Genomic DNA, 26,021 nt, shown 5'->3' with positions numbered 1-26,021 from the left:
TTGAAATGGAAAGAAACCAAAAGAATTTATCAATACAGTGTCTTGAGGAGGTGGGAAAGGATTCTGCTGGAGAACGGAGCTTAAGTTGTTCTGAAATGGTCTTTATCTTCAGTGGCTGCTCCAGTAGAACCAGAAGCTCCCTCCCAGCCTGCCATGAGGAGCTGAACTCTTAAAATACGCTTTTGTCAACAGTAAATGAAAGAATGAATGGCACGGCTCGCCTTGCTGGATGGAGGCATGAACGGATCCAGTGCTGCAAACTGCCATTCAGCAGATTACGCTGCTTGGAAATTCCAGTTCAAGCTAACATCCTAATCATCTTTAACTTATAATACATTTATGCTTTTAGGTGCATCTAGGTTCCTCCTTCCAGTTTATACTAGCTTATTTTGACAGCAACAAGCATTTAACTCCAATATTAGTGACCAAGCTCCCAGTTCAATTAAATTCTATTAAATTAAGGAGTTTTATTTCAATTAATAATGCTTCTCTGGAGAAGCCCAGGCCTTTGTGGGGTTTCCCATCGCTGTATCTCCCGCTTGCTTTGGTGTGTGTAGATAGCGATAGTGAATGTAAATATCTCAGTGAAAAGCAATGGTCAAGCAGGATCTGTTTGAAGCACGTTTAGGACTTTTGTTAACCTAAAAATGAAACAAACCGCTGCTGAAGGACTGTGTTTCTCCCTGGCAGAGCTTTGTTATGAGTGTTTTGTTAGTGAGATAGTTGTGACAGCGGCTCTTTGAAAGCACGAGGAGAATTTCGACAAAATGGCTGCTTTCCTCGGGTCTCGTTCCCATCTGGATATCAACAGGCTCTGGGCGATCTTCCTCGGCGTCGATGTGGAGCATTGAATAGGTGGCTGCTGTAAATGGGATGTGCCGGTTCAGCTTTCATCAAACACATCTGGAGGAAAACCGAGCTTTCACACAGGTTCGCTTTTCCCTTGCGCGCTGTTTCTGGCTGCTTTACTCATTAAGATTTGTCTTTGTAAACAAAATACCCTTTGTAAAAGCACGTTTCTCCCCGCTGCAGCTTCGAGCTTAAGGAGTAATCCCGTCTGAGCGGCGGCGTAGCCGGTTCATAACTAATCGTGGTGCCATAAGAGTCGGAGACAATCGTCCTGTGTGCCAAATAAGAAGCCTGTCCAGTTTCACAACAGAAACTATAACGCACCAGTGCTGTGTAATCCGGTGGCGTTTAAACACTCTGTTAATTTTCGCTGCGTGAGTGTCCGAAGTGATTGCTGTGGCAGGGCTGTAGCAGAACCAGGGGCAAAAAAGGGGTTGAAACATCAAATTATTTTGCTGTTATTTTAATCCTGTATGCCGGAGGTAGGACCCGGCTGCTCTGCAGCACTTAACTTCTCCTTGTGATCGATGCTGTGCTTTAGCGCTCCAAAGCTGCTCCCAAATAACTGCGAGGTGTGTGCATGCGAGCAATTAATGCGGAGCAGCCGTGACCCAGCACCGTGTTGCTGCGCCTCGCCTTCAGTTACAGCAGTCCTTAATGCCAGAGGTTTTACATCTGTAGCTGTGGTTTATATGATGCAAACCAAGCCCCTTAGCGCTGCCTCCCTCCTCTTCAGTCCTCCCTGTGTAACGTGGGCTCGGGTTGTGTTACCATCCGCACCATGTAGGAGCAAAGTTCTATTAATCCATCTGTATCGCTGAAGCAACTGTTTAAGTTTTAAATACTAGAGCTTGGATGTGGTGAGCAGAGAATGGCAGCCCAGCTATTGGCGTTTCTGTCAGGAGCTTGTTATGCTGCTCATGTTTCCTTTCTTATTCTTTAAATTAATATGTTGGATAAATACTGCTGTAGCTGGAAGAAGCCGAAGCCCAACAAGCCGCTAAGAGGTACCCCTGTTCCCCCATAGTTTTGTTAAAATACATCGAACCAACAGTGCTGGTCTCTGGATAATCCCAAATACCGTGCTATTCCGCACACTGCTGTCGTAGTGGGAAAAGAGCGGTTTTTTGTGATGCTGGGTGTGATTTGGGGCGAGTTGTTTTGGAAAGCTGTAATGCCGCTTTGGGAAAATGGAGAAGCCGCAGACAAAACAAGACCCTCTTATTCTTCATGGTTACGTGTCCTTTGGCGAGCGGCGTTTGCTGGGTTTGCCTTGTGGCGCTTGGTAATCACTGCAGACCACTTTAGTTCCTTATTAATTTGGCAAAACTTATTGTTCGGTGCATGAGGAAACCCACCTGTCATTTTAAAAGGATAAGTCGGATGGAGAACACCACCTCAGTCACCTTTTAGCCTATAAAGTGATTAATCAATATTCCCAGAAGTCTTAATACAGTGGCCAAGCGGGCTGCTCTAACAGAAGGTAGGGCGAGACTTCACACTGATTTAAAGCTCTCTTAATGCTGTTGCTTGAGAAATTAAGACAAAGATGCTGTTTCTTTGTAGACCTGGTAGATCCCTGGGCGGAGGGAAGGATCCTTGTGCTGGAGAAGAGCCGCACGCTTGGCTGCCTGGAACTCATTGGAGACTCCAGAGCATGGCCGGGCTCAGGGGCTCATATAATGTGCTTTATAGATGTGAGAGTGCTTTAGGTATTACCTGAAGGACAAACCTATACATGCTCTCTGCCTGCTGTATTTAGCAGATTGCCCATTTTGAGGCAAGGCTTGTTCTAGACCATGGAAATTTTGCTTAAAAATAAAAGTTGTATTGACTATAGGAGCGTGTCTCATAACCAAGATAATCTAGAGATAAGATCAGTTTGTTTGCTAAAGAATATTTTCATCTCTAGTTAATTTGCTGTAGGAAGCGTGCGTGTTTAAGTGAGCTGTTAACAGCTCCTTTGGGTACTGCTACTTAATACAGATAATATCACAGAAGATGATGTCGTGGAGACCAAATACAGAGTAACATAGAAATATGAAAAATAAAGCCCTGGAAGAGGCTTCCGTCCTTCTGCCGCTCGAGTGGCCTTCTGGTGAAGGAGAACCTGGAATAAACTCCTATATAGTTTTTTGGTGGCAGGGCTGACGTCTCCTGACGTGGGGTGTCAACCCAGCACCTCGCTGCGCTATTACAGGTACGAGCCGGGATCTGCATCGTCCGGGACATTTGCTCAAAGATGGACCAGAGCCGCGTTTTCACAACACAGGGTGTTTGCCAACGCCGGTTTCTGGTTTTTCTGCCCTTTATTCTGTCGCAGATTTGCTGTCCCAGCTGCTTACGGGGCTCCACCTTGTCTGGACCAGGGATGGGGTCTAACCTTTCTAAACCTGCTTTTCTTCTCGTTGGCTTTTTTAAGCTGGAAAAATGTATTAATTTGGCCATAAACAAGCTCTGCTGGCATTAATAAGAGGAGTAAGAATACCCTGCAGAGGAAGAGGAATGTCAGTTTTTATAGTATAAACCCCAAGATTAGGTCTTCGTACGTAAATTTTGAGCCCAGGGCTTTATTTCGGTGAAAATGTTGTTGGCGTCGCTGCTGGAAGATGCTGTCCCGCTTTCCCCTGCTTGTGCTGGTGCATCTGGTTGTGTGGTCCAGCAATCAAACAGATTGGGGAACTGATGCACTGAAAAAACAACTTAAAGGAAAAGAAGAGAAGGCGACAAGTCCCCTTTTGGGTCAGAAACGTGCAGTGTGAAGCTGCTGTACCTGCTGGCCATGCCCGTGTGCAGCGGAGGGGAAGGGTGGGCCGGGATTGTTATTTTTGGGTGACAGCGTTGGCTTTTGGCAGCTTCAAGTTGTAGTTCTAGCCTGCGGGCTCAGAAAATCACATTGCTAGTTTATGTCCTACTTTTCAACAGCTTCAGATTGTCCATTGAAAACCTGCCCTGAGGGAAACTTCCATTTTGGTGTCAAATGGCAAAGTACGCACAGCCACTATGGGACGCTGGCAGTTGCCGTTGCGTGTGAACGGGCCTAAAACTGAGCCTAGAGTTGGGATTTAGTGAGCTAAACAGTGGTTCTGCACTCTAAGAGAAGCCATATGGTTTGTTACATTTCTCATATAACCAAACCTTTGGCTTAGTTGGAAGAAAAACTGATGTACAAGCATCAGCTTTTATTTCCACTCCTATTTCTGACCTTTCTAGGCTGTATTTCTTTCCTTAGCTGTATAATTGCAGAGCGTCCTCTGGATCTGGGTGCGTTTCAGGAACATCTGGGGCCTTCAAAGGATGCGATCGTCTTATACCGACAGCTGATTACTTTATGGGAGAGTTTTCAGCTGGGGCAAACAAAGAATATTCTTGTTCTGCAAATATTTTGGAGGTTGCGGCAAAAATGGGTAGGATGGATGGCACTTATAGCCCTTCCTGCGTCTTGCAAACATCGTGGGTTTACGTTGTGTGAGCACTCTGGACGTGGAGATATTGGCACTTAAACATCTGTTATGGTGGCAGTAACTGACTTGTTCCTTAAATCTTCTCATTTTATATAGGTATTTAGCTTTATAGAGGCTTCTAAAGATTGTTTTAAATCTGTCAAGTCGAACTATATTCCAATGTATGTTAGTTAACATGTCTGCACAAATTATCTGACACATTGGTTTCCCCGTTTCCTTATTCACGGCTCTGCTTGGCGTTCTCGTAACGTGATACCAGATTGGTTCAGCAATTACACAATGATTTATTCTTTTTCTTCTTCTTTTCCTAGAATCCAGCGACTATCACTCGAATACTGCTTAGCCATTTCAACTGGGACAAAGAGAAGCTGATGGAAAGGTGAGCAGCCACGTTTCCCTTCAGACCTGCAAGAAATGTTTAGTGCCGGCTCAATGTGAGAGTGGATGAATGTGCAGTGTGTGGCAGAAATATCTGTTGTGCGAGCTTTAAATGCTCCCCCTTTCGCAGCCTTAACCACAGCGACTCCTGTTTTATTTAATATTAATAAAGCCCGTTAGGCTTAAGAGGGAGTTTTGGAAGTGAGGAGGGGTTGCTTTCCAGTTGGAATATAAGCTGGCACAGCATTTTCTCTGGAATAAAAGCAAGCAGGAACAGGTTTCTTGTTATCTTGGAACTGTTTTGGGTTTAGTTGCTCTTGCCTGTCTTGCTAGCGCTCGTGTTCCTGACATGTTTATTTGTGAGTCTTGCCAGCACTAAATGGGTCTTGACTGATCGAGGGTATTGGTAAAGTGCATCTGCCTTGTCTTCATATTTGCAGCTCAAGGTTTTCTTTAGTGTGTGTTTAGTGCCTTGAATTTTGCCTCCTCCTCAAAGCAGAGCATTTTATGGTTATTTCTCATCATTAATTCCCAGCTCTTTGTTTTGATACAGTGGAGGCCAAATCCTTTTTTAATTTTTCCAATGCCAGTGTTGCAGTTGAAGAGAGTGTGATGGAGCTGAAGAACTCAGTTTACTTGTAGAAACCAGGCTGAGAGTTCGTGTGGACCAGAAGGAGCAGGAGAGGCAGTACAGGGACTACTGGCTGTTATGGTCTTTACTGGTCTTAACAAGTGTAACATTTTCAGTTAGTGCTCATGTATCTCTTAGGTTTTGTTTGGCCTAGATATTTTTTTAATGAAGTATTTTTTAAAGCTTTCTACTCTTTATTTTCCTGAGATTGACCTCTTCTTTTTGTACTTCCAACACTAAGCTTTGTGTTACAAGTATAGTCCCTTTGAGGCTATTTAACTCTGACTACAACTGTTAAACATTCTGATTTAGTTCCTTCTCTATAATGTGTGTCCGTTCACATCCTTGAGTTTCTTGTGTGGGGTCTTTTGGTTGGGCTACAGTAAAGTTCGCTTTCCTTGGCTGTCTTTGTCTCACTGTGAGATACCTCGACAAGAAGTGCACTGAAACGCTGTCCCTTTATTCAGTAGGTTTTTCTTTCCTCACTGAAAACTTGCCATCGATTACAAATAAAATTGGGACTGTTTTTCAGAGGAGGTTGTCAGCCACTTTTATGTGAGGTATTATTGTTAAAGCTGTTACACTTTCCAACCCGAACTCTTGAAGTACATGTAAATATTTACAAAGTCCACAGGTAAATATTTTCTCTTCGTACATATTCATTAAAATACTTATCTTAATTCTATAGGATTACCCCTGTGAGTAATATAATAGGTGACCCTTGCTTATGCAGACCTATTGCACACCAGTCACACTTTTTGGTGCTGATTGATGTCCCGTTGTTACTAGAAAAACACCAAAACTTTTCAGCGTTAAAGCAGGAGGATGGGGAAGAGACTGAGAACTGGCTTGTGGTGTCAAGATGTTGTGATTGCTGTGGGAAGCAGGTGGTCAGTTCCGCAGCCAGGATGCAACATAATCAGTTGGAAATAGTGATGGAGCTGGAAATGATGCCGTGAGCTGGCTCTGCATCGCATCTTTTCGCTAAAACAGAGGTGCTGCTCGTTTAGATGAACGTGACAGGGTGATTAAGCCCGGATTTAGACTTGGCCATTCTTCCAGAAGCCAGAGATGACTTTTGAGGCTTGCCTGGCTTTGTGTGTGTCCAGCAAATCTTAGTGCAGCGTTGTTAGTGTAAATGGGCTGAAAAACACTGGGAAGCATCCACCGGGAGGTGGAGAGGCTTGCTCTAATCAGGCAAAGAAATTAATGTGAACAATGCTTTACTTTTCTTAAGTAAAATATAAGTTTGGGGATTTTTTTTCCTTTTAAAAGTAACGCCATCAATCTGCTGTGTCTTCAGCATCCAGCCCAAAAAACCTCTTGTGTCTGAAATCTCCAGGTAGCTAAGAGCTGAACTACTGTTGGTGTGCACCTTTTGCTGTTACGGTTAAACCTGAGCAGGGGCTAAACTTAAGCAGGGTCTAAACTTGGGCAGAGCTTGAACCCAGGGCTGGAGCATCATCAGGTAACTGCTGCTGCTGCAGTTCTCGCAGGTGCCGACCAAAAGCGCTTACACACCGTGTTCTTTCACACCAAATGAATCCACGATCTGCAATGCTGCCGGAGACTTAGATATCTGTTTTTCCTAGGGGACTCTTAATTTAAACTGGTATAAATTTGGCCTGTTTTCCTGCTAATAACCATTAGGAAGGCTTCCCAGGAAATTCCTGTCGTTGCCTGTGGTCTGGGTGGGTTTAATGCTTGCTGAGATGTAATGTTTGGGTGCAATTTTTGGTGCTTGATTTCACACCAAGTCAGAGCTTGAACTCAGTTGCTTAATGATGCATATTTACAGTACATAGCCAGTGTCTTTTTTACCTTATTTCATCGTGAGTCAGCATGACCCAACAGGCACCATTATCAAACTTTGCCTGCAGTAAAGCAGATAAACCAAGTGGCTTCTCTTATCCAAGTGGTGAGTTTGAGGTCTGAGCTCCTGAAATGAAAAATACCACGTTTTAAAACGTGAAAATCTCTTCATTGCTTTTTTTTTTTAATTGTTAGGTATATTTTTAATAAGCAGGTGGTTATTGTCTGTGTCAGCTTTGTCATAGAGTAATTGCGTGGTGTTATTAAGAGGGTAAGATATGTTACAGGTATTTATTCCACTTACAATGAAGTAATTGCCACCATTTAAAAACTGCCCTTTCCGCTGGTGAAGCACTAATTATTTCACTGTGTCCAAAAGCCAAATTGTTTTGGACTGGATTATGTGGGATGGAACTGGATACTGGAGGAAGGGCTTGAGTTGAGCTGCTGTTGTGTGTTTTGGAGAATAAAGATGTTAAATATGTTTTCTTTGTCTAACGAGCCCGGTTAATGGAGACAGGAGACTGGTAGCTGCAGATCGACCAGGTAACCTTAGAAATAAGTGAAGGAAGCGCTTTGGCTTCCAACTTTATCTCCATTACCTTCAAATTTTACCGTGGCTGATCGTATTCATCCCTTCTGAGGGGAACTTTGGGGATGAACCTGCTCGTGGAGAAGAGGCTAAAACGCAGCTTTCTGTGCCTTCCCCTGGTGATTTTTTAAATGTTGTTTATAAAGAAAAGTAACTCGGCATGTAAGCAAAGGCCTGATTGAATCCCCGGAGGTGCTGCGGTCCCTCCAAGGTGCTTATCTCGGTGGCCACACGTCCTCGGAGCAGGGGACAGACGCCAGGACGGCCCCAGGGTCTGGCTCCTCTTTCCTTTGAGCAAATGAGTGCTTAACGTTGTTCAGCAAAGGCTGAACGTGTGAAAAATTGCTTTTTGGTATGAAGATATCTTTTACTGTGAGTGCAGTGATTCTCTGACATTCACAAATGCCCTTCCACTAAATGAAATGTGTCAAAGTGTGTACTGGAAGCACTTTTTTCAGTGTAAAGGCCTTTTATCTTTGATAGGATTTGATTATGTCTGGGAGATTGTGATTAGGCAGTCAGCGACAGCAGGAGGGAATTTGGGGGAAATAAAGACCTGACAGCTTCATCCCTCTGCCAAAAAGACTTGATACTATTATGGACGAAAGAAATAGCTTGAAAATAACTTACTGGCTTGTCTGTTCATTTTAAAGTAGCAGAGAAAACAACTTTGTGATGACTAGAGTGGATTTTGAACAACTAATAGAGCCAGTTGTTGAAGTCGGGTATATTGGGCAAAGAGTGTGCTGTTGAATAGACCATAACCCTTCTTCAGTATTGGAAGTGCTGGAATTGCTGAATATCTGCCTCGCAAAGGGAGGATAAAGGATTTAAAAGGCTGTTAAAGGTGCTGTGCTCCTCCTTAAGAGAAAAATAAGGACGAAGCAACCTGGAAGCAATCCTTTAATAGCAAGAAGTTGCGGAAAAATCAAAAACCCTGGTGTTGTGAAGGGAGTTAAAGAGTCTTTTTTCTCCCGTGTTTCACAGCAGACTTGTCATGCGACTGTATGATGTAAAATACCTAACATACATTGGGTTTAGCTGTTAGCATGGTGTGTGTGTGTGAAGTTACTTTGCTCAAAAGGAAGGTAGCAGAATGGATGGAGCCTGTTAGTAAGTCCCTTATCAATAAATTTGGGGATGGATGCTTGCTGGTGTTAATGGATGTCTTAGCACAAATCTATTCGGAGGCATTTGGTTCAGAGGAGGATCCAGATGTGATACAGGGAACAAAAAAGGCACCCGGGAGGATCCTCACCATGCAAGTGGTACAAAGTATCACGAGAGGTGGAAGAGGAGCTCTGGAGAAAGGCAGATGTCATCTGCATCTGCAGGAGAAATGGAGGTTGTGTGACACTGTAGTGTCATCTTAACCAGGATTGCATCTGGTTTGGCCCCTTGGAAGTCAGAAAGGATGAATGGAAATGGAAACCAGTGGTTGAGAAGGTTTTTGGGACAAGGAAGTGGAGCAACGTCATGAGAGAAGCTTCTCTGTGTTGGGAAATTCTGGAGCTGTTGCCTGCAAATCCTTGGACAGAGAACACAAGAAGTGCCAAGGGAGATGGAGAAAAGGTGTGCTAATGGGAATGGAGAGTCGTTCCTAACCATCGGAGCAGCTGGAACGCTCTCTTGCCTGGGCCCTCGGTGTGTTTGCGCAAGGAGTGGTGGAGCTGTTGGACTTTACTCTGGAGCGTCCAGTGCGGTTGTGTGTTTTCAGGGAGATCCAGGTTTTCCTCAGCATTTGCTAGAGTTCATATTTCCTTACTGCTCAGTAACAGCGTGATTTTAAGTCCGAGTCGCACATGTGCAAGTAGTTGTGGGAATTTCTTGCTTGGCGCATCCTGATGTTGCATTAGAAGAAAACAGCTTGTGAAGGAGGAAATACCTGGTACCTTGTTTCTCTTCAACACCGGTGGGGTTTACACGTGGCAATCCCAAAGAGCAGAGTGAATACTGCAAGAATTAAGAGCCTAACAGAGTTTAAAAGGCAAAACTTGGCGTTTTTGCTTAGGTTTGTGTCTTGTACCTCCTCTGCATGACCCTGGTTGAGTCTCTGCTGCCTCCTTTGGACGTGTAGGTGAGGCAGGGCACTTCTGAGATGAAAACTATTAATATTTAATATCGGCTGAGGCTCTTGCACCAAGATTCAGGAGCCTTCATGCTTTGTGGCTTATTAGTGCTTTGGAAATGTTTGCATTGGTGTTTAGAGGGAATAGGTAATTCCAGGTGAAATTTTGTCCATATTTCTTGGTGTAGGGCAATAGGTTTTGCAGATATTTGTAAGAACAGAACTACCTGGTGCAAGCGGTGAAGTCAAATTCCTGATGTGGATATGAACCCTTAAAAACTAGCCCACTATTACAAATATCTCTGATATTTCCATGAGCATTTAGCTGACTACGAATGCCAGTATTAAAGTTGCATCACAGCATTTGTCTTAAAAACTGTTTTCTTTGCAAACATCACACCCAGCTGTTTGCTCCTCTCAAACAGAGGATGGGCTACACTGATCATGTCAGAACAATCTGAAGGCTGGAAACCTTTTGCGGAGTTAATATTTATCTATGAGTCTCTTTAATAAACAAATGCTGCCTATAATGGGACTGCACTGGATTGCCTTGCTGAAATTTTTAGATAGAAGTAATCCCGAAGGCAAACAAAACAACGTGATGGAGCTAAATCCCTCAGCTAACACTGAATTTTGAAGGTAGTGGTGAGTTCTGGCACTGTAGCATACATGAGGCTTTGCCGCTGTCCCTCAGCGTCTTGAAAATTAAGATGTAAAGTCTATGAACTGTGTCAAGAAACGTGAACTTGACCCTTTTAAACTGTAAGTCAAGTCTTGGCGGTAGGTAGTGCTGTAAGTGGATTTGTGATAGGTTTTGTGGTGAGTTAAAATGTGTGCCTCGTCAAGACTCTTGAATTTAAGCCTTGCCTGTGTGCTTAGCTCCAGGCATGGTTGTCTGCTGGTCTTCAATGTGACTGCGCTGTGCTCAATAGTGGGTTTTTTTCCTAGGTAGGTGCCGTGTTATTTGCATTTAACTGGCTGCTGCTGCTTGGGAACGACGGGTTTAGTGGTGTTGAATGGGAGATGTACATTCAGGCAAGGTTAGCTGCTTAATTAGCGGATTTGATTAGTTCTTAGCAGCTGCTGCAGGCTGGACAAGGATATGTGGTGTCATTGGGAAGGGGCTGAACTCACTGATTGCGGTTCTTTCCAATCCAGTCCTCCTCACCAAGTTGAAGAGCTTTCTATAAGACTGTGAACAAAACAGGTATATTTTCCCTAGGGGAATAAGAAATAAAAAGCAATCTTTCATCTCTTTCCAACCAACTTTGCATCTTCCATGAGATATCTGATCTTTGGAAGCATTGCAAACCTGGAGATGTATTTTCTTAGGTTGTCAGAGTATCTCAGGTTGACTGGAGGCAAAAGATGCTTAAATGAGTAGGATTTTGGTCCAAGGGGTGGACCATGCAGGCTTGAGCAAGGTGTTCAGTGCAAAATTTAAGACTGGTCTAATGGAGATAAGTCCTGGTCCACAGCAGTTGTTGCCACACTCTGGAGGTGCCAGAAGTGGATGAAACTTAGTCCTTAATTGGAGGTCAGTGACCACATCTAAGTGTTCCATCAGCTGAACCAAAGATCAAGCATTTCTCCTTAAATCAGAGAGGGAAGCGCCAAAATTTGGGGCACGCTTAATGTAAACTGAGTCTACAGAGGAAAACGTGAACGGCAGGGACCTGTTGGATCACAAACCACGACTGATCGCTGCCTCCTCTTTAATGTTTTAGTGGTTAGAATGTTGGGGAAAATGGAATTCCTGAATTGAAAAGATACATCAAACTTGGGCTTTAGGAAGGTGTCCTGGTGCCTGGGCTGCCCAGTAAGTTGTTCTTGCTCTAGTCTCCTGTCGCAGAGTTTTTAAAGCAAAGAAGTCACTATGTAGAATCGGGAATTACTTGAAATATAACCAAAAAATTGAAAGTACTTGAATTTTCAGGAGCGTGCAGTTCAACCCCAAATCTCTGAAATGTAGTTGTCCAATATCCACCTCTGCGGTCAGGGCCATGTTGTATCATGTTAGTGAAGAGTTTGTTAAAAGTAGTGGATGTGGGAGCTTTTCAATGTATTAAAACCAACTTTGTACATTTAACTCGCGACTTGAAAAATGACTTACAGGGAAAGCGGTTTAATTTTCATTCTGACGTGTGTTACACAGGTACTTTGACGGCAACTTGGAGAAGCTCTTTGCGGAGTGTCACGTCATCAATCCCAGCAAGAAGTCGCGAACGCGCCAGATGAACACCAGGTCGTCAGCCCAGGACATGCCTTGTCAGATATGCTACCTGAACTACCCCAACTCGGTGAGTGTCTGACCAGAAGCTCCCCCAGCTTTGCTGTTGGAAACTTCACGTTTTGGGGCACGAGTCTTGTAAGGATTTCTCCAAACTTCTCATTGAATCTTCTTTTTCTTGTTGACTTGGCAGCATTAGGTTAATGGTTGGACTTGATGATCTTAAAGGTCTTTTCCAACCAGGTTCCAGTGTAAGTTGGGGAATGAGCTATTAGAGAGCAGCGTAGGGGAAAGGGACCTGGGGGTCCTGGGGACAGCAGGGTGACCATGAGCCAGCACTGGGCCCTTGTGGCCAGGAAGCCAATGGGACCTGGGGTGGGTTAGAAGGGGGTGGTCAGTATGTCAGAGAGGTTCTCCTGCCCCTCTGCTCTGCCCTGGGGAGACCACACCTGGAATCTTGTGTCCAGTTGTGGCCCCTCAGTTCCAGCAGGACAGGGAACTGCTGGAGAGAGTCCAGCGCAGCCACCAAGATGCTGCAGGGAGTGGAGCATCTCCCGTGTGAGGAAAGGCTGAGGGAGCTGGGGCTCTGGAGCTGGACAAGAGGACACTGAGGGGGGACTCATTCCTGGGGATCAAGATGGAAAGGGGGAGTGTCAGGAGGATGGAGCCAGGCTCTGCTGGTGACAACCAGGGACAGGACAAGGGGCAATGGGTGCAAACTGGAACACAGGAGGTTCCACTGAAATCTGAGAAGCAACTTGTTGGGGATGAGGGTGTCAGAGCCTGGCCCAGGCTGCCCAGGGGGGCTGTGGAGTCTCCTTCTCTGCAGACATTCCAACCCGCCTGGACACCTTCCTGTGTAACCTCATCTGGGTGTTCCTGCTCCATGGGGGGATTGCACTGGATGAGCTTTCCAGGGCCCTTCCAACCTCTCACATTCTGGGATTCTAATCTGTAGTATATGCATTAGAAAAAAGGTGTTCAGGAGTGTTTCTCAAGACAATAAACCTTGTCTGCTGCAGCTGATCGAGTAACACGGTGGGGAACCATAGAATTCCATAGTGCTTTAGCATTCTCTTTAATTCTTACTATGTGGTTTCACAAACAGGTTATTTGAAACCACAAAGAACATAAATTTACCTGAAATGGAGTTGTATTTCAAATGAAATAGTTCTGCCTTCTGCAAAAACCTCTGAGGATGCTGGGGTCTGCCAAGTGTAGTAAAGTTCTTCAGAAAAGAGCAAGTAGTATATCAAGTGAACTTTACGAAGGGCAGGTACCAATTGAAATGTGCAAATAAATGGTACATAAAAGAAAAAACTACGTGGAAAACATGATGGACAAAGGTATTTACTTTAATAGAAAGACAGGACAGAAACAGCTTGTAAAAGTAGTAAATAATGATGCAAAATAGCCAAACTACAAAGCCTGGAATAAAATCTAGTAGGACTAGGAGTAAAATGAAGTTGTGCTGTGCAGAGAGCACAACCAGTGTGGATATCCTTGGTTCTTTATCATGTTCGTGCAATACTTTAATCAGAGATTAGGGTAAAGACCTCCCACTCTTGCTCTGCGCGTGTTTTATGAGCTTGATTTTCAGCAAGAATGGCAAGATATGGTGAATAACGTACCCTCGGTGCTGCAGCCTGACTGGGAGGCTTTGCCTTGCTGTGGAAACAGCCTGCTTGCAAAGCCCAGTTCCAGGCAGCTGAGATTCCCAGCATTACAGTCGCTATTTCTTTGGAGCCAGTAACCACAAGACTTCGTGCATCTCCTTTTAAGCCTGTGTGCACCAGCTTCCCTTTTAGAGAACGGCTGCAAAGGAGAATCGTTGCTCGGTTCCTGTAAAGAGATGTTTTGAAAAAGAAAAAAACGAGAAATTTGTTTACCCTGTGCTAAACTCCTACTATTGAATCACTGCAGACTTTCCACGTTGGGTAGTAAGGAAATAATTTTGATTTTAGCATGCTAATTTTGATTTTATTAGCACACTAACACACCTGGCTTTTGTAGTTTGAATAGCACGTTAAAACCACCAGTGGCCCAGTTATTCAGTTCTACACTGGCTGGAGCAGTGGGATGTTGCAAGTGAGCAGAGGCTTCCCTAAATTATTAGTGTTGATTAAGTTGAGAGACAAAGGGGAACGGCGCTGTTTCTTTGCCATATGCAAAAGCTGGAGCATATAGGAAATTAATAGTTATTATTTCTTTAAAAGGCTGCAGCGTCTAAGGTGACCGTAAGCCATCTGTTTTGAAACCTGTTTTGAAGCTGTTTTGGTCAATGTGAATTACATATTCTAGGCTGAGTTATGTTAAATACCTGACCTAAAATCTTGCATTTTAAATCTTCTTGCAATGGTCAGCTTTTATTAATTCTTCCCCTAGAAAAGGGTGTGTTTTGGTTTGTTTTGTTATGAGATTCCATTCAGCACCTATTAAGACATTTTACAATATACAGCTATTATAGGACTGTAAGTCTTGAATATTCATCATCTCCTGTGGTCACCGCAGGTTGTATTTGACTTTAAAAAGCACCTATAAGGTAAACATGGAGTCTTTATATCTCCTTGGTCATCTCCAGAGAAGTGTCATTTGAGGTTTTTGGGAAACATCTTCAAAACGATGCGTTTGATTTTTCTCCAGACGCCCCGATAGTTTGAAAACTGAAGGGAGCTATTTCAGTCGCTCTGTGTCAGGTCTCAGTCATTATTGTAGGTGAGACCCTTGTTGGTGAAGACCAGAATTGAGAAGGGTTTGGATTTTTGGGGGTGAAAGCAGAGCCGTCCCCTGCAATAACCTCCTCTTGACACCCGGTGATTTTATGTTGGCCTTTTTCCTTGTTCCCTTGACATCTGCCGTCAGCTCAGCCAAAAATAATTGGGAACTCCCTCAAAGTAAAGAAGAGAGTTGAAAGAGAACTCTTTGCAGGCTGGGAGGAACAGGGATGGCTGCGTTTTGTATGGAGGTTCAGTAAATCTTTGCCTGAAGAACTGAAACAAGGCTGAAATGATGTTCTTCCTCATGGTCTGTAGTGCTTCCCCATGTGTGCCTGCTGGAGGAATATTTAGGATTATTGGAGTTCATTAAGCGATGATCCCCTTGTCTGTGCCTGTTTCCCATCATGTGGAGAAGCCATAAATCTGGGGGAAAAAATCTTCCTGCTGGTTGTGTGCTGGTGGCATCCCAAAAATTACAGGTGTCAGTGCTTTTCTATCATAACCCTGTATCTCCGGGGGACGTCGCTTGGCCACAGCAGCATCTGCGGAGCATCAGATACTGTGTTAGCCAGCTCAGTTATGCTTCAAAAATTGGAAGGTTGTGGTGGTTGTTTTGTTCCAAAGAAATTAAAGGTTTGGGTGAGTATCTCTGGTTTTATCTGGAACAAAGTCAGATGTGCTGCTCGGGTCAGATTGAACCATCTTACTTGACTCGCTCCTTAATTAACAACATCCTGCTGCTGTTCTGCAGAGGATAATGAGGTTTTTTTGTTTGTTTATGGTGTTTCATACAAGTTGATGGTATCTCAGGGTAGAGCTCTTGTTTTATGCTGAGAATAAGACGGTTTGAAGAGCGAAGCCATCCAGTAGTAACCTGGATAGTGGTATGGGCGAACTGCTTTAAATGTAGTTTGTCCTTGCCTCTGGCTCTGGGTATAAAGTAACTTTTAAGATGACCTGAGAAAAGTAATTTAATTTCAGTGTTTGCTTCTCCGCTGCATTCAGTCCCAGATGGTATCTTGACATGTGCACACAAAGTTGTCCTTGTTGCTTCCTGTGATGTCTAATTATTGAATTTTATTGAGTAACTTACACCTGCCAATTAAGATCTTTAGTGATGAGCATCTGGATTTTTGGGGGGAATTTTACCGAGTAAGTTGGCAAACTTTATGCACGTGCATTCAAAGCATAAGCGCACACAATTCTTTCTATTTCTGGTGTTCAGTGCTCACCCAGTAATGCAGACTGTTTCCCATTCAAGAAGGAGCTTAATTAATGCCTGTGCTTATTCTGGGTCTTCTGGGCAGCACCCAAGTGAAAAAACAGGAGGAAGGAAGAGTCCATATCATCTTATAACTGTGACCTCTTTGGTGTTGCGTTTATTTTACTCATTTGCAAGAGTAGAATAGGGGAGAGCTGTGTTATGTACTCTTGAAACAAGGATTAATATCCATGAGCGGTCAGGATGGAAAGATCAGCCACACCTTTCCTTGCTGCTGGCTTGGGGCTTAAAGCCTGGCTTTGAAAGCGTGACTAAAGCTGCCTTGGCAATGCGAAAATAAATAGTAGCGTCTGGAGTTCGGTGTGGGGGATGAGAGATGTGACAAAGCCACACAGCACCACGGAGGGCGAAGTGATGGAGTGAATCCACGTGATAAAGTGATCCCTTATGTTGTTTGTTTTGTCGTTGCAGTACTTCACTGGCCTAGAGTGTGGACACAAGTTCTGTATGCAGTGCTGGAGTGAATATTTAACTACCAAAATAATGGAGGAAGGCATGGGACAGGTAAAATGTCAACTCGCCTGCCTCGTGGCTTAGTTCTGGAAATTCTGTGGGTTGGAGAGGAGGGGGGAAGAAATGGGAGAATTCCTCCTCATTAAGGTTTTTTTAAAAACAAGCAAAAAACCAACATGAACAAAGCAAAACGAAGCCCCAGAGCTTGTAATGGGTGAAGCTGGAGGGAACTACGTGGGGTTAGTATGTGGTTGCTCCCAGTGGGAGGAATCTTGCTGTGCACATTGGCACATCTGGGACGTGACATTAGAGCCAACGTACTATTTTTTACTGTGGATTGTGGTGAAGTCTGTTGCCTTGGGATTCTTTGTGATGTAAAAAATAGGCGAAACCCTGTTCCTTTTATGACCCTTTTGTTTGTTTTTCAGACCATTTCATGCCCTGCTCATGGCTGCGATATCTTAGTTGATGACAATACAGTTATGTAAGTATGATCTGCTACCTCTTGGCTTTCTTCTCCTTTTTTGTTACTCGTGGGTTTGGGCTTGACCTGTTTATTTTGGTATGGGTACGTCTTACCTTCCTGTTCAGGTCTGACCAACCTATGGCGCAGTACTTGGAGGAAAGACTGCTTGACCAGTTTGGTCAGCAGGATGAACACCAGGCAGCCTTTCCAAACCCTGTTTAACCGCTTTGTGCGGCTCGTTTCCTTTGATTTCTGTAGGAATTTAGGACTTCCTCCCTAGGTCAGCCCACTGGTTCACAGAGTCTCTGGTTCATATGTGAGTCAGAGGCAAAGTCCTGTGTATGGACCGATGCAGGGTGTGGTTTCTGCCCTCTGATAGAAAGCAGCTGATCCTCAAAGGTCAGGTTTGATTAAGCTGGTGTGTCAGGCTGTGTCACTTTGCTTTTGAAGCTGTCTAGCTGTAGGACGGCTGCTCCTACATGGTGGAGCAGTCAATTCCATGAGCTTCCTTCTCTTTTATGTCAGGTGATGTTATTGCATGAGTAACACCCTTCATAATGCTGAACCTTGATTAAGTTCATTTTAATTCCTCATGCTAAAAAGCGTCTAAATAGAAGCTTATTCCGTTACCTTCTTCCTTCCTTCCTGAAGCCTGACTCATTCATTGATATTAATTTGCTGGTTTTTATATCAGTTTTCTTTCAGACGAGTGGTTTCCCTGCGTCTCTGTGTTAGTGGCTCTGCGTTAGTCATGGAGTGTGGGCTGGATACAAGTGGAAGTAGCTGAGATGTTTGAGTGCCCCGTTGCGGGGCGGCTCGTGGAGTTCGGTGGGTGGAAACTCAAGTTCGTGTAATATCTTGAGTGACTTGACTGAGATTTTTGCTTGTGGGAGCCTGAACTCAACTTGCGGTGTCGTACGCTCTCGGCAGGAAACGTCTCGAGTGGTTTTATCCTTCTGTTTCGCTTTTTAGCTTTTATAGCGCAGGAAACGATGACGCTGGGGCGAATCTGTGCAGTGTTCAGCTCGCACCACGCGCTGTGGGATTCCCCCTCTCCTAGAAATTGCAGAGATATGATACTTATGACACTCAAATGGCATCTGGGTGGTAAAGTGAACAAGTTCTGTGTCCAAACAAAAGTATAAATGTTTTGTGGAGGTAAAACCCCACTTTTCCCTGGTCTTACAGGGGACACCTGGAATATCTGGGGGAGGGACGTGCGGTTTTTTGCAAAGCTGCAGCAATCTTATGACATGAGTAAAGCAGAATTAATTCCAACTGGAATCTGCACTCCCTCCCATGTCCCTGATTTTTCTCTTTTTAGCTCTTTTCCTTTTTACAAAGTGTCCAGCTCTAGATTTCCCAGCTATAGGAACCTAAGATGAATGTACAATGTATAGAGACTAGTTTGTTTATCCATCAGAAAATCAAAGCAAGTTAATTGCTCCCTTCTCAGTGCCTGCCAAGTACATCTCCAAGTCGAATAATCTCCGTATAAGTCTAAATGGAGCAGTTCAGGTGACTTTGCTGGATTTGTGAGTATTTAGCTGTCGTCTTGGCCATTTTCCTTGTTATCGTTGAGCTCAAGTAGGAAGGTTGAAGAGAAAGGTCCCTTGCAACTCTTTCAAGACCTTCAAACTGTCCAAAGATAATCTGGTTTTATCCCTCGTTTGCTGCTGATAATTGCTTTAGCCACCATGCAAAGGCATTGATTTTATTAATAAACAAGGCAGGTTGCTCAGGGGTGGCAATAATCTGGTAGTAACCTCTGAGAACCATCCTACTTGGTGGGAATGGATGGGTGTCAGGTCTCCGTATGGAAGTCATATGGAGCGCTGCCTCTGTTTTAATCTTTTGCATAGTTGTTGTGTCAGGTCAGTGTGGTCAAGTCTTTTGGGAGGGTTTTTGCCCTCTCCCATGATGTGCGTTCTGCTAATTCCACCCGTTTGTATCTATGAGGAGTTGGCATTATCGAAATGGAACAAAGCGTTAAGTTGGTGGTATATTAAAGGATTCTGGATGAACTCTTGAGGTTGTTCTGAAGCCCTGTTGGTGTGTAGGCCTGGACTGAGCTGCCAGGAGAGATCAAGGGATAAGGTTGCGATATTTTTAATTTCAAGCATTTATTTTTCCCCAACCTGGTTTCTTTGAAGTCGCTTCTTTTCTAGCTTGGCTGACAGAGGAATGAACCCCAGAGGGTGGTTCATGGGCGCTGGGAATGGTTTTAGTCTCTTAATTTGTCACGTTTCATGTCATTGTATGTCAAGAGCCAATAATATTGGTATTACTCATCACTTAAATTCCAGGTGTACATACAATACATTTTTGAAATGACATTTTATTATGCTTAGGTATGGCTTTATAAATCCACATTATAAGTTCAAATTGTTTTTTCATTCTTCAGTGAATTTCTCTCCGAAATCGCAGGCTTGCCATGGACATTGGCCCGAGGAGACGCTTTGTCAGCTGATGTGTTTTATTTTAGCCCTGAAAATTTGGCCGCCACGTGCTATTTTGGTAGCAAAACCATCACATCATTTGGTCGGGAGCTCCCCAGACTCAGTGCTGGGATTTATGCAACATCGCATCGTCACACACACTGTTCCTTCATGAATTTTGGCATGAGGACACGCAGGAGTACGCTTAATTTTGGCTGATGTATAATCTGTTCCTTCCAATATTTATATCTGATACGGCCTTATCAAGCTTTACAATTCAAAACAGAGATACCACACAGTGGGTATTAGTCCAGCTTTATATTTATATAGATATATATGCAGAAGGCACTTCAGTCATAACTTCAAGATGTACATACAAGTGTTGAGTAATACATAATTAAATAATTTTGAGTTATCTAGGCCGGACGCTCTGTAAATGTGTCACCACCAGTTTCAAGCATTCCTACCTGTCTGGTTTTCTTCTCCTCTCCCACTTCCGAGCTGACTCCATTTAAATGTGATGTCGTGTGCGCCCTCTATGATGTTGAATTTAAATTGACTTTGTGGTAAATAGATTTAAACCGCATTAACTTTTAAACCGAAGCCGTAGCGTTCTACTGAAACTCAGGTAACGTCGGGTCTGCCAAATGAGTAACCACAGAGCAGCTGTTCAAAGTGTTTGCCACAAAACGCTCGTGTTTGCTGTAAATGAACTAATGAAGTTGTTTGCTCTGTTTCTTGGGCTCTTCAGGAAAGTGTTTTTAAATCAAACCTCTCACTCTGAGAGGTTTAGTTCTTTGGAATGTGAGCTTTCTGTATGGTTCTGAAGCCAATACTAGAAGTTAAATACACTCCTTTTAGTTTTCATAATAGTATCATAAATGATCTAACAAACAGAGAACAGGTAAGTACAAAAAAGTACCTGCAAGCGTAGAAGGAGGAATCGGAACCATTTGTCTTAATTCACAGGGTAGGCGTGGAAAAAAGAGTTTACTGCAGTCATTTTTTGTTTCTTCCCTTTCCACAGGCGCCTGATCACAGATTCCAAGGTTAAATTAAAGTACCAGCATTTAATAACCAATAGTTTTGTAGAGGTGAGTTTTAATTTTCAATTTTGAATGACTTGTAGGGTGTTTTTGTCTTGTGCTTGTGCCAAACCAGACATGAGGTTTGGTGATAACTATAGATCAGGTTTCTTTACATCGTCTCTAATCAAGTCAGAGGCTTCGCAGGGGTTATTTTATAGCCTGTTTAGTTACAGGTATCGTTGTAGGAAAATATTTAAAAATCCACAGGACAGAAGACGTAGAGATATTAGATAAAGAGAATGCAAGAGCTGTTCAATGTATAGCTTACACTTAATATTTATCTTTCTCGAGTGTTACCTCAGATACTTCAGACTGAAAACTAAGAAACATTCTTGCTAACGAGAACATGCCTTAAACCTTTGCTGTTTGAAGTAAAGCTGCAAAATTGCTTTTAGCAAAATACTAATAGCTTTGCAATATCAAAATCAGCATAAACTTAGAAAGGTGCTTGGGAAGAATTCCACTGTCCCAGTTGCCCGGTTGTAGCTGTTCAGATTCACCCTTAAGCCCAGTATGTAAGTTGTTACTGGGCTCAGGGTTTCCCTCCTTGTTTGAAGTGGGGCATGCAGCAGTTTTTGCCTGAAAGACGGACAAAAGTCTTGTAATGCTTGTGGTTGAAAGGATGATAAAGGGATGAAGGGCAGGTGGGGTCCTTGTGCTCCATCCTTTTTCTATGATGCTTTTCTTGTTCTTTCTTTCACAGTGTAATCGACTGTTAAAATGGTGTCCTGCCCCAGATTGCCACCACGTTGTTAAAGTCCAATATCCTGATGCTAAACCCGTTCGCTGCAAATGTGGACGTCAGTTTTGGTAAGAAAAATCAAATACAAGAAGGTGGTGCTGCTACTTCGAAAGTGTGTATTCTCTAAGTCTTTATATTGGGCTGTGGTTTAGATGGTGGGAGAAGTATGGGTTGCAAATGGTAAGGCAGGAGTAGGTACAACTGGTTGCAAAGCCCCTGTCTCGAGACTCCTTTAACATGGAGATGGATCCAGCTTTCACTTAGAGATGGTCTCCAGCCGAGCGGTTTCCGATTAGGTGAAGTTCTTCACTGCACACGCTGTAGAGAATCAAAATATATGGAGATATACACTGCTCTGGAATGGCCATCGAGGGATTTGAGGGCTTTTTTAATGTGGATAATGTTTCCTTTGGAATGGCTTTGGTCTTTCAGCACAGCAACCCTGAAGAAGAGTTCCACCGTGTGAAGCTAGTTAAATAAAGCTATAATCGTCAGCCTTATTTGCTTATTTCTCCTTTCTTTTGCTTACAGCTTTAACTGCGGTGAAAACTGGCACGATCCTGTTAAATGCAAGGTGAGCATGTCAAGGTTCTTTGGAAAGCTGGAAGTCAATGGATGTGCAGGACGTGTAGAAATGAAGGCCAAGCTTTGCAGCTGTTTGCATCGGGAATCTTAGTTTAGATTGTAGTGTGAGAAGAATTGGTGAAATCACACTGGATGCCTCAAACTTGGCTGGAGAAGGATCAGGTTTAGCACAGCTTAGCTGGGCTGGATGTGGTCAGTTTATTATCAGCCAGGTGCAGGCAGTCTCTTGCTTTTGTTACTTGTGTTGGTTTGATAAAGCCATGTTCTTGGTAAGGTTAAAAAAAGAAAAATAGGGGAAAAAAAGGCCCACTCATGCCCACACTGTCCACCTTACACTAAGGAAAAACTGGGTTTGAGGTAAAGCTCGCCATCGGAAAGGGTGTGAGCGCAGTTTGGGCAGATGGCTGTTAGAACATCCTTCTTATCTGAGAGTCCCCTGTGAGGTTTGTGCAGGTTGAAGTTCAGAACTGCAAACTCATTGCTCAAGTGTTTGTGCTGAGCGATGGGGCCGGTGCTGCGGGAAGTGTCTGCGGCTCAATGAGCTGCTGTTTTCCAGCATGTGGAATTCATGTAAACAGCATCTTGGGAACATTTACAGTGCCTTCGTTTAGCTGTAACTCTCTCTTCTTCCTTCTTTTTTTCTCACAGTGGTTAAAGAAATGGATTAAGAAGTGTGATGATGACAGCGAAACTTCTAATTGGATTGCAGCAAACACAAAGGTGAGGGGGTTTCTTGTATAGACTTACCAGATGAGAACAAAAATGATGGCCTAATTCCTCTGTGCTGGGATTACTCTTTCTGTTGTGTGTTACGAGTTAAGAGAAAGCCTTAAAATCCACAGTGCTCCTGTTTGAAAGGTGTTATCGCTGCAAATCAGGTGAGGCTCTTCAGATTAAGTGGAGTTCGCTCTTGCAAGAAAGAGTTAATTGGAGACCCAAAGGAAGCTCAAGTTTTAAGTCTTTGGACTCCTGTCTGGCACTGGTGGCTTCCTGAGCAAATCTGCGCCTCGCTCCAAGCGTGTGAAACATGTTCCCACCACCCATGGCTTGATTTGGCTGCGATAATTCACATCTGCCTTGAAATCCCCGGGGTTGGCCTCTCGAGCCGTTCATTTCCGCTGGGCAGCGTTCCAGCCGGAGACTGGCAGAGCAGCTGGTAAGATTTTATTATGTAAATGTCTTCCTGCCCGGCTTTGCCTGAAACTTCAGCCGTTTGTGCAGTTGGAGATGAAATGGAAACAAAAGGTTGGCATGGCGGCCAAGCAAACAAAAGCAGCAGATGCCATGGGGGCGTTGGGAGCAGAGCTGGGGCTCGCGCCGAGCCGGGGGGGCGCGAGGAAACGGCCGCTTTGTTTTCGCAGCCCTGGTTGTGTAACTGGTTAATGGTATTGTCTGCGACGGTGGCTGCTGCGTTCTGCGTGGTTTTCATTGAACTGGAATGCGGCGTTATGGCGAGAGCAGAAACGCCCATCGCGCTGAAACACACAGTTAAAATCGGGCTGAAATTCTGCAGTCTGGGCTGCTGCTTTCTGTTCCGTGTGGTCCCCGTGAGGAGCCCGAGCGTTGCTCTGCAAAGTGAAATCACCTTTATCTGAGATGGGTGTATTCCAAGATGTCTTGTGGCCCAAGAATAGACACAAATTGCTCAAACTTTGCTCAGTCTTCAGGTATTAAACCTGAGGAAGAGTAGCCAAACACCTTGCAAAAAGCACATGCAAAGCAGCTTTTAGCTTTGGATGTCATATATTTGGGACATCAGAATGGCCACAGCCCTATTTTTGTGTCCCAAAGCCCTCGGGACGTGGATGAGGAGCTGCTGCTGCCCCTCGGGGTGTGATATCAACCTCCTCGCTGCTTTTTATCATAATCAAGTATTAAGCTTTCCCTTACTCTGTGCTCATTAAAACAGCTGAAATTATCTACCAAACATAAATAATGTGCCACTAACAATGGCTACGGGAAGTAGCAAGTTACTGGTCTCTTTTTCAGACAGGAATATGATAGTTTCTTCAGCTTGCTTGCACAAAGACTTAAGCATAGACAGAAATACTGTAAAGATGGTTGTCTATTTTTAATTTAACCAGCATCTAGACTTTGTCAGGTGGGAGCCGCACTAGCGGCTGGGCTGCTATTTAAAGCGTGACCTGGACTCTCAGAAATAGTGTTGAATGGCCAGAGTAAGGAGGTTGTTTTTGCGGGTAACACCCTTGGTGAGGAGGGGAAATGAGTGTGGCCAAGTCCGGCTTATCTTTTAGTTTCTATAGTCTGGTGTCAGCAGCAGAAGAGCTGTTGTCCTTGAACAGCCCTCCTTCTAATACCATACAAGATGCTCTTACAGCGAGAAAATACTTTCGAGCCCTGGCTGTAGCAACAGGAAGAAAAAGAACATTGGTATAATTACACACAAGCCAACTGTCCTGGAGTGTTATGGTTTCCCCATCAATTCAGTCCTTTTGAAGAACCTAGAAGGGAGTATCAGGTACCATCAGATGCTAAAAAAAGCCCATTTTCCGTAGAAGAATCTTTGCCAAGTAATCGAATGGTGACTGCGGTCTCTGTTGCTGTTTCTAGCTTTTGAAAAGTGCTTTCTCGAGTTCTCTGAGCACGATGCTGAGCTGCAGTCCTGTCCTGGGCGTCTCTTTTTCAGGGGAAAAGTCCCCCTGTCTTACCAAGATGAGGGTGTAAGAGAAAAATACTCGTCCTCCTGGAATGTGGGCTTGAAATCTGGGTAATCCTTTGCAACAGGAGAATGCGCCATCCATTTGTTCCAGCTTGCCCTGGGAGACAGAATAGGCACAGAAAATTAGGCAATCGTTGCGTGAGAGAGTAGAGAACTGAAACCCAGCCCAATTGGTTTCTGCTCACAAACTGGAGTGTGATGTGATGTATTTTTTGATGAATTATGTAGAACGGTCTGAATGAAAAATGAGGAGATTTGAGTAGCAAGTTCTGTGGCTTCCTATGTATGTATATATATATTTTTAAATTTTATTTTACATTCATTTATTTGCACTTAGGAGACCTGCACTGAGTTCTTTCTATTTAAACAGAAGATACAGCCCTTGCAGCGGAGAGTGAGCTGGAGTCAATGGCCTCTTACTTAAGACACTTTCACACATGGGTTCAGCTTAACTAAATTAATTTCAACTTGAGATAAGCCCATACAAGTTCTTTAACAAGCCTCTAATTCTCATTATTCTTGTAGTGAAGGATTGAACGGTCCAAGGTTTTGCGTATTTATTTCTCAGTTTGTCATACAAATGTGCTTCTTAAATAGTTCCTTGAATCAAACTAGGCAGGTTTCAGGTTTTATTTGGTTCGTGTGACTTTGTGAATAACAGAAGTACCTGATCTATGTGGTTTCTTTAAGTGAACCCTCTAAGGAGTAAGAAATATAGAAAACTGGGGTTTGTGCATTTATTTTGGGTTCTTCAGGTGTATCAAGACTGCCTGAAAGGAGCCTAAAAGGAGGGTGGAAACCTGTTTTAAACTGGAGTTTTGGCGTTGTTACTGTTTCTACATCTTAGAATGCCAAAGGGAGAAGGAGGGAGATGGTAACGGTGCTGCTCGTCACTTAGGGCGCTGCTTTTTTGTTGGGGTTAAATTGGTATTAACGAAAGCTGTTGATATGATACCAAAAGCGCCCCTGCCTTCCCCCTCCTGGCACATCCCATCGCAGCATCTCCCGGGCGAGACGGGGCTTGAACGTCTGGCCCACAAAACAGGCACGTTCGCTTCCTCCAGAAAAAGCCATTGGCCGTTTTTCTCCTCCGAGCAAGATCAAATGGCACTAACCCAGTTCTCTTCCTTTTCAGGTCACTTTTTAGTGACTGAACATGTGCCGTCGTTCCCTCTCGGTGTTGAAAATACCATTTTGCTCAAGGACTCCAGGTGTTGTCACAACCATACTATTTTGTGCTAACCATAATGAAGTTCAGCGCTTTCAGATTTGGTTGAAATGCATTAAGAAATCCCCATGGTGGTTGAGAATTCTTTTCATATTTTTATAGGACAGGTTACAGGGGGATCCAGAGAGGAGTAATCTGTTACACCTGCCCTGAAATACTCAGTATATTCCTATTTAGCCTCCCATTCATAAAACACCTGAGGTTCGTGGTGTTTTTATGACAAATGGAGCGTGTTCTCCTTTGCCAGGTTTGCCCAGTTTTAAAGTGCAATACTGAATTGTTTGGAGTGAAACAACGGTGATGAGGTCACTTTTGCAT

General features: G+C 43.8%; 1 protein-coding gene across 1 annotated transcript in view; it reads left to right on the top strand.

The window, feature by feature from the left end:
• ARIH1 (ariadne RBR E3 ubiquitin protein ligase 1) overlaps window positions 1–26,021 on the top strand; it is a 52,859-nt gene that overhangs the window by 17,812 nt on the left and 9,026 nt on the right. The window contains exons 2-9 of the mRNA XM_080351482.1: window positions 4,625–4,692; window positions 11,950–12,094; window positions 16,435–16,527; window positions 16,905–16,960; window positions 20,408–20,474; window positions 21,172–21,278; window positions 21,742–21,784; window positions 22,444–22,515. Coding sequence (XP_080207608.1) covers window positions 4,625–4,692; window positions 11,950–12,094; window positions 16,435–16,527; window positions 16,905–16,960; window positions 20,408–20,474; window positions 21,172–21,278; window positions 21,742–21,784; window positions 22,444–22,515 — 651 coding nt within the window. The remainder of the gene's footprint in view (window positions 1–4,624; window positions 4,693–11,949; window positions 12,095–16,434; window positions 16,528–16,904; window positions 16,961–20,407; window positions 20,475–21,171; window positions 21,279–21,741; window positions 21,785–22,443; window positions 22,516–26,021) is intronic.

This window comes from Nesoenas mayeri (genome assembly GCF_963082525.1).
Source record: "Nesoenas mayeri genome assembly, chromosome: 11".
In the NCBI taxonomy this organism is placed as follows: domain Eukaryota; kingdom Metazoa; phylum Chordata; class Aves; order Columbiformes; family Columbidae; genus Nesoenas; species Nesoenas mayeri.
This window is presented reverse-complemented; position numbering and strand designations above follow the sequence as displayed.